At 41.3% G+C, this 12,388-nt stretch overlaps 1 protein-coding gene across 2 annotated transcripts in view; it reads left to right on the plus strand.

Moving 5' to 3' along the window:
• Window positions 1–10,564, plus strand: part of dpysl4 (dihydropyrimidinase like 4) — an 81,574-nt gene extending 71,010 nt beyond the window's left edge. For both annotated transcript variants that reach the window (XM_039770464.1, XM_039770472.1), the window contains exons 12-14: window positions 1,247–1,426; window positions 5,387–5,549; window positions 9,261–10,564. In XM_039770464.1, the coding sequence (XP_039626398.1) occupies window positions 1,247–1,426; window positions 5,387–5,549; window positions 9,261–9,352 (435 nt within the window). In that variant the 3' untranslated portion in view covers window positions 9,353–10,564. The remainder of the gene's footprint in view (window positions 1–1,246; window positions 1,427–5,386; window positions 5,550–9,260) is intronic.
• Window positions 10,565–12,388: the final 1,824 nt, after the last annotated feature.

Raw genomic sequence — 12,388 nt, forward strand, 5'->3', positions numbered from 1 at the left:
ACTTCCAAATGTCCCCCAAATGTCCAGGCCTCACAGTCTCTGTGCCTCTCTCTTGGCCGCCTCCCATCCTCTCTCCAGCTCCGTCCTCTTCCACCCGACATCCACCAATGACTGGAGGGAGGCGGCCCCTTAAATAGGAACCCGGATGGGCTCCAGCTGCTTCCCGGCATTCCTCCTCAGTGTGGCGGAAGTGCTGGCTGCGCACCCGGAAGCCGTCCGGGTGTCCCCTGTCGTCTTCTCCCCAGAACTTCCTGGTGTGGCGGAAGTGCTGGGCTCCCGGGATATTCAGGCACTGGGGCGCCGCCTGGCGGTGGCCACGGGTCCCTACAGGGCTGGGCTTCCAAGCCCTTCACCCGAGGCCCCCAACATAACCAGGGCGGACACCCCCTCGCGGTCTGGAGGAGGCACAAGCCCTCCTCCGGTCCTCCTGGGCGTCCCGGCTGGGCTCCAGCCCCGGCCGGGTACCACATGGTTTAAACAAATAAGGGGAATACTTAAAATTGTTGCATGTATTAAATATGTTAGGAGGATGCCATCGATAACAGTAAAATCAACTCTTTATCAAGATCATGGGGGCTCAGATTGAAGCGGTTTAAATATAAGATGCACACAAATGTTAGGATATATTTCTTCAGATGGAGGACTGACTGTGTGAGTATGGAGAATTTGAAATGGCTGTTTGGATTTTGGCACATTTTTGAAATGACTGGATAATATTTTGGAATCTGTGAGCTATGTTAAAGTAAATGGCCTCCCATCAAAATATTTCTTAAGTTCTTCTTGTAATTTAAACTTGAAATGGTACTAATGGTGTTTTGCATGGAAGAAGATTGCGAGGGTTTACTGTGCAGTCAGATAATCCAGTTACGTTCAGAAGTTCCACCAACTAAAGGGAAAACATTTTAAATCTTAAAGATCAAGAGGTTTTTCTTTTGAGATAGATAGATAGATAGATAGATAGATAGATAGATAGATAGATAGATAGATAGATAGATAGATAGATAGATAGATAGATAGATTTTCATATTAGTTTTATTGAGCTGTAAGTAGAATGGTCAATAAGGACATAAAGAACAATCTTTTGGTAAATCAATTGTGTAGCAGTATCATAAAGATTTTAAAAAATGAAATTAAATTAAAAAAAGAACACTAGTTTGTGACTCAAAGTTCATCCTCCTCTCCAGTAATTGTCGTATTCATTTGGCATGGCATTTGTTATACTGTCATATCCATCCTCTGTTTCTAGGTTGTCGAGTACAACATCTTCGAAGGGATGGAGTGTCGCGGAGCCCCAGTGGTTGTAATAAGTCAGGGGAAAATCGTCTTGGAGGAAGGTAACCTCCACGTAACAGAAGGGACTGGTCGTTTCATACCGAGGAAAACATTTTCTGACTATGTTTACAAAAGAATAAAAGCCAGAAATTGGGTAAGCTCTTTTTATAATTGGAAATCTTTTTGAACTAAATCATCCATATTTGATATTGGTTTATATGGCAAGACCTTCACCAAACATAACAAAAGTGTAATATGCAATTGTTTAGAAATGGCATTTTCAGTATAAACATCATTTTGGGCAATTTGTCTGCCTTGAAAACATATACAGACTGTGACATATGTTCAGAGTAACTTATGCTGTACACGTGTCTTTTTAAATAAAGGCTCCGGCTTGCCATTCTGTCCTAAATTAAATAAAGCAGGTATGCAAAATGAGTGAATAGACAGACAAATCAATAGCACACAGGCAACACTATACTACCAAAAAGCAGTTCAAAGTAAAATGGATTAGTAGCTTCACTATCGCAGACATTGATGGGGACGGGCATGGTGCCAAATCACTGGAAACCAAGCTGAATGCAAACAGCCTGCTTGTAAGCGTGCACCTAAACAAAGGAAAGCAATCCAATGTGAAGAGTGACGAGAATCTTCTAAAGCATCAAAGGACAGTTATGTGTCCCGATTACTGCCCTTTGACACGTTTAAAATACCCAAATAGTTTTTCTCCAATTGGATAATGAATCCAGCAGGGGATGCTAGCTCCCTTGTTGGAATAAGTTCTTTTGTAATTGCAGCATGTTACGTAACCCGAAACTATATAGATATGATATAAAAAGGCGATACCCCTCCCTTAGTGATACGGCGGTAAGAAATCACATAGGAGAAATAACTTAGCTTTCTTTAAAGATGGTTTACACGGCATAACAGACGAGGAAGCCATGACAAGACCATTACTGAAGTGGGAGCTCAATGTTTACAGTCTGCCATTTTCATCGCTGCGTTGGAAGGATTTTCCGGATCGGATGATGTTATCTCCCATCCGTTCAAAGGTGTGCCGGGCAACGTTCCAAGGCTTTATACTCTTTCTTCATGTGCAGGCCCCCACTTTGATAAATCATGCCATTCCAAACAAGGAAAAGAAGGTCCAATGTCATGCTGACTCTGTCACACAGAAATAGCACGATGTACTCATTTCGCAGTTTGTTCCTTTCTTGTCTTCTAATGCTTGTCTGGCAGTTCTAAATGATGAGCCCCTTTGTGCTAAATCTGGCCTTGAGTTAGCTGTACATGTGTTTCCGATGGGAGTGTTAGCTCCTTGGAAATATGTTCTTTTATATTGCAGCGTTTTAATAAACCTTTATTTAAATAATTATAAATAATAACGGCGATATCCCTCTTTTCAGCGATAGGCGGCGACAAAGTCACAGAAAAGACAGAATATACTTAGCTTGTTTAATGCGGCTTACATTGCTGTACAGACAGGAGAAACCAGTCAGCTTCATTTCACCGAAGAGTTCTTTTTAGGGATTCGGTCGTGTAGAAACTGCTTTTTTGTCACAACGGAGGTGGATTTTAGACCAATTCCTTTCGTCTACACAGTTTCTCAAAGTTGTCAAGGTTCCATCTTCTTTTATATTGTTTCCACACGACCAAACCCCCATTACACTGTCAAACAAGGCTGAACATCAATCAGGCGGTTCAATGTTTTAGGGCTTACAACTCAGTCTTCCAGCTGTCCCTGTCTGTTATGCTTTGCTTGGCCCAGCACTTCTGAATGCTGACACTCTAAACTAAATCTGGCTCAGCTCTTTATGGCATGTTACACAGAAAAAGAATGAAAAAAAATACATTTAAAAAGATCTAAAACAGATACAGTGACACAATTCTTAATATAACAAACTTATCATAACAACATGTGAGTGGATTTATAAACTAGTTTTTGTACAGAGCACAGTGACATATTAAACTTATGTACTTATTACAGATAGCTCAAGCAATAAGGTTCTCCAGTAGCCTCACACGTTCTGTAGAATTACATTCCAGCAACAAGCTTGACTTGAAGTCGGGACAAAGGACTGTCTGACGTCTTCTGAAAGATATCACCGAACATTTGGCACAGGCAGCCTTCGTTTTTGTTATGTGCCGAATTATGAAAATAATTCAAATGAAGCACAAGGAACAATTTTTGCGTAATTTCCAGCTGTGAGCATCCCCAGGATCATTTCTTTCTCCCTCGTGTTTCTTCCGCTGGTAGATCACGTACACGTGTATTAAATAGTCATAGGGCTTAGGGGTTAAGACGTCTGCCTGGAAACCATCCAGAAACCCACTTACTAGTTTGAGGACTGATTGAGATCATTTATGTTAGGCAGAATGCCTAGAGGGGGCTGGGTGGTCTTATGGTCTTGGAACCCCTGCAGATTTTTATTTTTTTTTCTCCAGCCGTCTGCAGTTTTTTTTTGTTTTTGCTTTTTCTGTCCTCCCTGGCCATCGGACCTTAATTTTATTCTATGTTAATTAGTATAGTCTACTTTTATTTTTATATTTTGTCTTTTTTCTCTTTCTTCGCCCTGTAAAGCACTTTGAGCTACATCATTTGTTTAAACATGTGCTATAGAAATAAATGTTGTTGTTGCTGTTGTAGTGACAAGTGGCCTGAGGCATTTATTCAGTGAATACTGGCATAGTGTCACTGTTTGGATGCACAAGTCCACCTGACAACATGTCTTTGGGCAAAGGAGAGAAACTCAAGAGCAAAACTATGGATGAGGACAAGCGTTGTCCATTCCTGTCGGATTATATTGTGACCCTGAGCAAGACAGCTGCCCTTATTGAACTCTGCCTGTCCCCAACACTGCCACATGCGCTGGAAGTCTTTAGACTTTATATAAAATGATGAACCCCATATACTTTATAGTGGATCAGTTCAGCTCCTTATATCGTGGACTGTGAGAGGCTTCCACACCCACTGAGTCGAACCTGTACTCACATTGCTTAAATTGGCACCTATTGTGCCAGTTTGTCATCAGTGAAAAACATAGCAAAGAGATGCCAATCATCATTAACTCATTGTTACTTTATGAAGCCCACATTTTTTGCTTTTCTTAAAAGATACAGTCGAACCTCGGTTTACGAGGAACTTGGTTTACGAGTGTTTTGCAAGACGAGCAAAAATTTTTAATAAATTTTGACTTGATAAACGAGCGAAGTCTTGCAATACGAGTAGTATGGATACACTTTGTCTGCTGAGCGTCATGTGATCACAACTGAGCTGATGGTGGTCTCTCTCCTTATCTCGCTCGCTCGCCCAGCGCGTCTCTCTCTCTCTCTCTCTCTCTCCTTATCTCGCTCGCCCAGCGCGCCTCTCTCTTTCTCCTTATCTATCTCGCTCGCCCGCCCAGCGCGTCTCTCTCTCTCTCTCTCTCTCTCTCTCTCGGGCAATCGTCTCCTATTCTCCGTCTGAGTCTGTGTGCCTCACTCATATAGTCAACATCTGTTTACTACAGCATTGTGCCTGTGTGCGAGTGCGCTGTGAAGTGCGAGTCCCCATCTTGCTCCCCAAAACACGAAGCTGAGTCTCAGTACTTTAACACCAGCTTTATTCAGCTTGAAACAGCAACAGCGCTGTTATTTATTGTACCGGGATCTTTATAATGTTCCTTGTATGACCCATTGACGACAGGCGCTTATAGCTTGTCTGCGATCTTTTTGGATGCGCTTATATGGCAAACTGCTACAGCGCTGGGAGACTGCGATTGCTTTGGGACGCTCTTCCGCGTGTCCTCCCGTTGGGTGGAATCCCACATGAGTTTAACTCACACCAGCCATGATTCTTTATAAAGGTAAAGTGCAGGTTAATTTGTATTATGTATTTTACTTTATATTTTGTATTAATCATTTTTATATGAATAGTTTTGGGTTGTGGAACGAATCATCTGAGTTTCCATTATTTCTTATGGGGAAATTCACTTTGATATACGAGTGTTTTGGACTGCGAGCACGTTTCCGGAACGAATTATGCTCGCAAACCGACGTTCCACTGTACTTTACTTGAGTTCACATATGAAATTATGCATCATCATAGTTTTTTTTTTTTGTTTTGTTTTTAAAGATGGCTGAAGTTCGAGGTGTGCCTAGAGGAATTTATGATGGGCCAGTGCATGATGTTACAAAAGCAGTGCCATCCACCCCTTCATCAAGAGGTTCAGTATGCCCTGGCAAAGCCCAGATGGTACCTGTTCGCAACTTACACCAATCAGGATTCACTTTATCTGGTAAGTACATTAGAAAATGATTCAACATATTTTCTTTCTTAAACAGCTATTATTAGTAATATGAAATATTTCAATCTAAATCGATTTTTGCAATTGTGGTAATGATGAGTGTATTCAGCATTTGCATTGACAAACAGGTTCAGATGAATCCCAAATGACAGAAACCGATGCAGGGTCACAACAAGCTTTTTTCAGGCTCATTCTGCATTCATTTAGAAAGTAAAATAGTAATAGCAGGCGGAAACTGTACATATCAACACGGGTACATAAATGATAGGCTACAATATAGACAACAATTCAACAATGAAAACAATAATCATCTTCTTATATACGGTAATACGCTACCGTGGCTGTCTGTTTGTCTGTCCAGGATCTTAAATCACCTGTAGCTCACAAACTGTTTGACCTAATGACCTGAAATTTGGTACACATATACTACGTGACGTCTACTGTCTGCCTTTGGGGTGATGATTGACCTCCAAGGTTATTCCTCCTTTTATTTTTATTTTATTTTATTGTAGAACTCTTGGCAGCTGCCAGTAGGGCAGCCATGCGGTGCATGCATACGGGCGCTGTTCTCATCCCTACCACCTTCGCCATCACTTCCCCTACCTCTTCATATCTTAAATCATTCTTGAAGCAGATTGAAGACTTAAGTGCCAGCTTAACTGAAAAATTAAGGAAAACGTACTAAGTAATTGCAACACAAACACTGACGTAATCAGTTTCAATGCGAAAAGATGCCGACAGAAGAAGACAAGCAGCGGGCCACTAGGGTGGAGAACAGAAGAGCTGCTCAGGAAGCAGCAAGCGCGTCAACCTCTGAGCAAACAAATGCTAACGTACAGAGAAAGAGTAGAAGAACTACAGTAGGAATGTTCAAGTCAATAACGTGCAGTGCGCCGTAACCCTAACCCTAACCATAATTAGAATAATAATCAAACTGCCACTGCACATAGTAGGAGACCCCAACACAGTAAAATGATCAAATTTGATCAATACAGCAACATGACTGCAACTTCAGACTGCATTGCTAAAACTGATTTAATTCAACAACAACAGCATTTATTTACATAGCACATTTTCATACAAAAAAAATGGAGCTCAAAGTGCAATTCAAACTATAAGCATCTTTTAAACGAGGTTACGTTAAAAGTTATACTAACACTCTACAAAGTATTGTTCTCTCTTGTTCACCCCCAAATGAATCAGGGCAGTTTGCACAACGACACCAGGTCTTTTATACTGATGTTAGTGTCTGGATAACCAGTAATGGCACATAGCTGTAGTTTTGTTTTGTTTTATTTTGAGAGGTCAACAATCTGAAATGAATTAATATCAGAATTGGTGTGATATAAATAAAACATGGGCAGTTTTCACATTTTCAGAACAGTCAGTGAATGAGTTTCATCAGTTGATAATATGCTTCTTGTCCTCCTCTCTAAAATGTTAATCAAAGTACTTTGCTAATAGTTCAGAGATGACCACAAACCATCATGAAGAAAAATTACTGGCATAATATGCTGTATTTCCCAAAAGAATGCCATGAAGTTGAAATTTTCAATTTGCCTAAATACACATAAAAAAGACACATTTCTAAGATTTATTAAAAAAAAAGCACCCCAAAAAATGGATGGATAATGTTGTTTATTTTCAATAATAAATATGCTTAATGGGCCTTGAGTATTCTAGGGGTACCAAGGCCACCACAGATTTGTGTAACTGTAAAGGCTATGGGGAATTGAGTAAGACTGGATTCTGAGGCTGAGATTAACATACAACAACAACTTTTATTTATATCACACATTTTCATACATACTGTGGTGGGCTGGCGCCCTGTGTTGGCTAGGATTGGCTCCATTAGACCCCCGTGACCCTGTAGTTAGGATATAACAGATTGGATAATGGATGGATGGATGGATTTTCATACAAATGGTATAGCTCAAAGTACTTTACAAGATGAAGAAAGAAAAGTTTATATGAAACAAAAATAAGATTAGGCAATAATAAATAACAAAGAATAAAGTGATGTCCGATGGCCAAGAGGAGAGAAAAAAAAAACAAAATCTGCAGGGGTTCTGAGAAAAAAAAAACAAAATCTGCAGGGGTTCTGAGGCCATTAGACCACCCAGCCCACTTTAGGCATTCTACCTAACATAAATGACCTTAGTCAGGGTTCACATGGAAGAACTTGATGATGACAGTCATGTGGACTTCTGGCCTTTAATCCATCAATGTAGGGACATCACAGTGCTTTGATCAGGTGGTGGTGGCACCGGTCGCCACCCCAGATAACTGGAAAAAGAACAGAAGAGAAAGTAGAGGTTAGTGCGGATTGTGGAGCCACCATGAATAATAATTAAATGCATATACAGAATATCAGGATTAAACAAGCTGAAGCTCTGAGAAAGCCATGTTAAAGTAATGTGTTTTCAGCAGTTTTTTAAAGTGCTCCACCACATTTGCCTGGCGGCTTCCTATTGACAGGCAATTCCAGATTTTAGGTACATATCAGCAGAAGGCTGCCTCACCACTTCTTTTAAGTTTAGCTCTTGGAATTCTAAGGAGACACTCATTTGAAGATCTGAGGTTACGATTAAGACATTCTGATATATAAAATGGAGCGAGATTATTTAAGGCTTTGTAAACCATAAGCAGTATTTTAAAGACTATTCTGAATGACACAGGTAACCAATGTAGTGACATCAAAACTTTTTTCTTTTCCTACTTAAGATTCTGCACTCGTTGCAATCGATTGATGTCTTTTTTAGGTAGTCCTGAGAGGAGAGCGTTACAGTAATCTAGTCGACTGAAAACAAAAGTGTGAACATACGGCGCTTTTCCACTGCATAGTACGGCACGACACAGTTCAGTTCAGCTCAGCTCATTTTTGGGGGGTTTTCCACTGGGAACAGTACCTGGTACCTGGTCCTTTTTTTAGTACCACCTCAGCCGAGGTTCCAAGCGCCGAACCGTTACCAAAGCGTGGCGGTAAACTCTGCTGGTCACTGATTGGCTGGAGAAAATCGTCATTACTGCGTCACTGAACTTGCGACACGAGACACAACAGACCCGCTAGATTTTTAGCACAGCCAGCGAAGGTTCGGACGCACCATTTTGTTTTAACAAAAATGGCTGTTTCGTGGTCTATTGAGGAAGTACAGACGTTCCTCTCGTTGGTAGCCGAGGAGCGGATCCAGCGAGAGCTGGATGGGGTGACGCGGAATGAAAAAGTTTTTCAGGAGGTCACTAAGCTCTTGGGCGCACACGGCTACCATCACAAACAGTGTAGGGACAAGTTAAAAAAAATGAAGAGCGACTACAGGAGTAGGAGAAGAACAACATTCCGTCGATATGCTCCATTGTTGTGTGTTTGTTTGTGGCGCGTTTACGATGATGTCACGGCAGTAGAGGCGGAGCAACTATAACGACACGTGAATAATCCCGCCCACTCTAAAGCGGTACTAAACTGCAGTTGAAACGCAAACCGAGCCGAACTGAGCCGAACCAAGGTGAGTTGTACTGAACCGTGCTGTGCCGTACTATGCAGTGGAAAAGCGCCATAATTTCTCAGCATCTTGCAAGGTTATAAGTGATCTAACTGCTGCTATATTCCTTAAGTGAAAAACATGCTGCCCTAGTAATCTGATGAATATGCGATTTACAATTCATTTCCGTTTCTTTTAATCGCCGTGCCTTCTTTGATTGCAGGTACTCAGATGGATGACCACATTCCTCGACGCACAGCCCAGCGGATTATGGCTCCTCCCGGTGGTCGCTCCAACATTAACTCCTTGTCTTGATTCTTGTCTCTGTGTTTTCATGCTCCTTGACTTCAGTTTGGTCGATAGCCCGAAGTGTCAAACACTGCCAAGCGCCACATCCAGATTAAAAAAAAAGGGGAATAAAAAGGTTTTGCCAGTTCCTTTTTAATCTTACGGACTGTCAGAATGAAACCGTGGGTTGACTCCCAATGAACAAATCCTTCTGTTTCCTATACAATGAAAGTTGACATCATGCCTTAGAATTTTGACTACTGTATGAAACGCATGTGACAAAAAGGTGTTTTCAACAATTACGGTGGAATCTTCCAAACTTGTTCTGTTCAAAGCGGTGTCAATGGTTGTGATCCTTTTCTAAATGCGTCACTTGAATGATTTTGTTTATATGCACCTGCTTACCCAGCATCAGCAGAAAAGCTTGATTTTAGTTATGGTAGTAATTTCTAGCAAGCCAGAATAAAGCCAAACATCCACACTTTCTATATCTCCCCCGTGTTCAGGAACCGCCATTATTAGATTCACCCGTTAGCTTGTCCTTTATTTAATTCCTTAATCTGCAGTTCGCTATTTATGTGTTATTTTCAAAGCTTCTTTACGTTTCAAAGTCTGCAAACGCTCTCCTCCCGTTCCATTTATGTTGTTGTGTGTACGAGTATACTGAGAACAAACTCGCCTACCGTGTAATGCGGCTTTCGGCTGCACTGCATCATGGCGGATGAAGACTTAACCCTCCATACTGTGGACATGTTTTTTTTATATATACAGTACATATATAAATAGGTATTGATAAATTTGTTTTCTATATATATTTTTATCGGTGCTATATAACCACATATTCTACACTTCTGGTATTATTAGCAGTAAGTATTGTACCCATGATGGCATGTGACATGTATTACATAACAGCATGATGACATTTGTGGACAAACGGAGAACGGGGCGCACCAGACAACACACAGTTATTTATAAAAGCTCTTTTGTCTACAACTTTGATGTGATTTTTTTCTTCTTAAAGGTTTAATGTGTTCTTATACCTTTGTAAGCCTAATATTTCTACTTTGATTACATACTAATATGACTTGAAGGATAAAGTAATGTTTCTCAAAAACCTCCATCTGTACTTTTGAACTGAATGGTGAGCGACACAGTGTACTGTATTTATTGATAAAGAAAAGGAGACAAAAGCATTACAGTCTTTGGCTGTCTCTTTCTGTAGTGATTCCTTCATTCTCCTCGGCACATTTTAACCTTGACGTTGAATAAATTTTGTGGAATATGATTCAGTGTGTATGGAGTATAAATCTGTATTTATTTTGGGCACAAGTAGGAGGACGTATGCGACTAAAATTGAATTATTTAGACTCTTTATTGTGCCGTGGAACAAGTGGGGAAACTAAAAAGCGTAGATCGGAGGAATTCACACTCTCCTCTCGTTTGTAAATCTCTGGACGTCTGCCACCTGGGCTGATTTGGTTTTACTACAAGAGAGGTCCTTTGGGAATGCGAGCTGCGTCAGCGTATGGCATACAGATCTTTTCACTGTAGTGTGAGCTCGAGACCACAAGATGGTGGCAGTGCTCTTTGAGGCTCAAACAAGCAGCCTTCACCCGCAATGTAAATGAGGTCTGCAGTCGAGAGGGCTATTGTACAAGAGAATGACGAGTGACTCACATAAATACAATTAATGGAGACTACTTCTTCTGTGAGACACTTCACATTAAATAATAATTCATTGTCTGAGGCCTTAAACCAGGCAGTCTGCTGTTTAAGTGAATTTTTCAGGAGCTTAAAATCACTGGATCAAGTCAAACTTGACTGGTGCTTAAGCATAAAGTCCCTCCATTGGTATTAGTCCTCCACAATTTATTTGCTTATTCATTCACTTTCTGTGTATAGTGAGTAAATCTGCTAAAAAGTACTATTAGTAGTTCAACTGGAACTTTTTATTGCTCCTTCTTCAATCAGTGACACAAACTGAAGCCAGCCAAGTTATAAATAAGCAAGGGACATTTTAGGTTGACATCTCATTAATTCACAGAGGCCCTCTGCTGTTTACTGTACCTCACTCATCCCAGTAGGGTCTAACTGAAACTAGCGTGTCTTGTGAAATGTCCTTCTGTCACACAGCCTCGTCAGCTAAACACACTGTCTGTAATATTTTGGGTGAAATTACAAGCAGCTCTTTGTATTTCTTAGAAACAGATGTCCCATGTAGATCTTTGCCACTTCAACTACCATGCAAGATCAGTGGATTTTTAAAAGGTTTGATAAAAACCAAGATCCAGGCCTTTAATGACCTCTTGGGCACAGCCATCATCTGTTTGCAGAGAGAGTGTCGACCTTGTTGAGGGGTTTACTTACCATGGCAGTGACGTTCATGTCTCTGGTGACTCTTCCTATGAAGTCAGTAGACGGATTGGGAGAGCATGGGGGGTCATGAGGTCACTGGAAAGGGGTGTGTGGCGCTACCAATATCTATGCAAAAAGACGAAGGTCCAAGTCTTTAGAGTCCTGGTGCTTCCTGTCTTACTATATGGTTGTGAGACATGGACGCTATCCATTGACCTGAGATGAAGACTGGACTCCTTTGGTACTGTGTCTCTGCGGGAAATCCTTGGGTACCGTTGGTTTGAATTCGTGTTGAATGAGCGGTTGCTCATGGAGTCCCGGATGATGCACACTACCTGCATTGTGAGAGAACTACGGCACTACGGCCATGTGGCACGTTTCCCCGAGGGTGATCTGGATTGCAGGATCCTCATTATTGGGGACCTGAGTGACTGGACCAGGCCAAGGGGTCACCCACGTAACACCTGGCTGCGGCAGATAGAGGGTCATTTCCGGAGGGTGGGACTGGACCGCGTGTCTGTTTCGGGGATTGTCAATCAGGATCCCGAGTTGTTTGGTCGTGTGACGGGTGAGGCAATGTGCATGTTCCCCAACCTGACCTGATCTGACCTGTGCTCCATCTATTGAGTTACTGGATGAAAAGAGTCTAAATTCATTTAGAAATTCATCTATTCTCCAACATACTTAATGAAATTCACGGTCATCCTG

The sequence above is a fragment of the Polypterus senegalus genome, chromosome 1 (assembly GCF_016835505.1).
Source record: "Polypterus senegalus isolate Bchr_013 chromosome 1, ASM1683550v1, whole genome shotgun sequence".
Lineage (NCBI taxonomy): Eukaryota > Metazoa > Chordata > Cladistia > Polypteriformes > Polypteridae > Polypterus > Polypterus senegalus.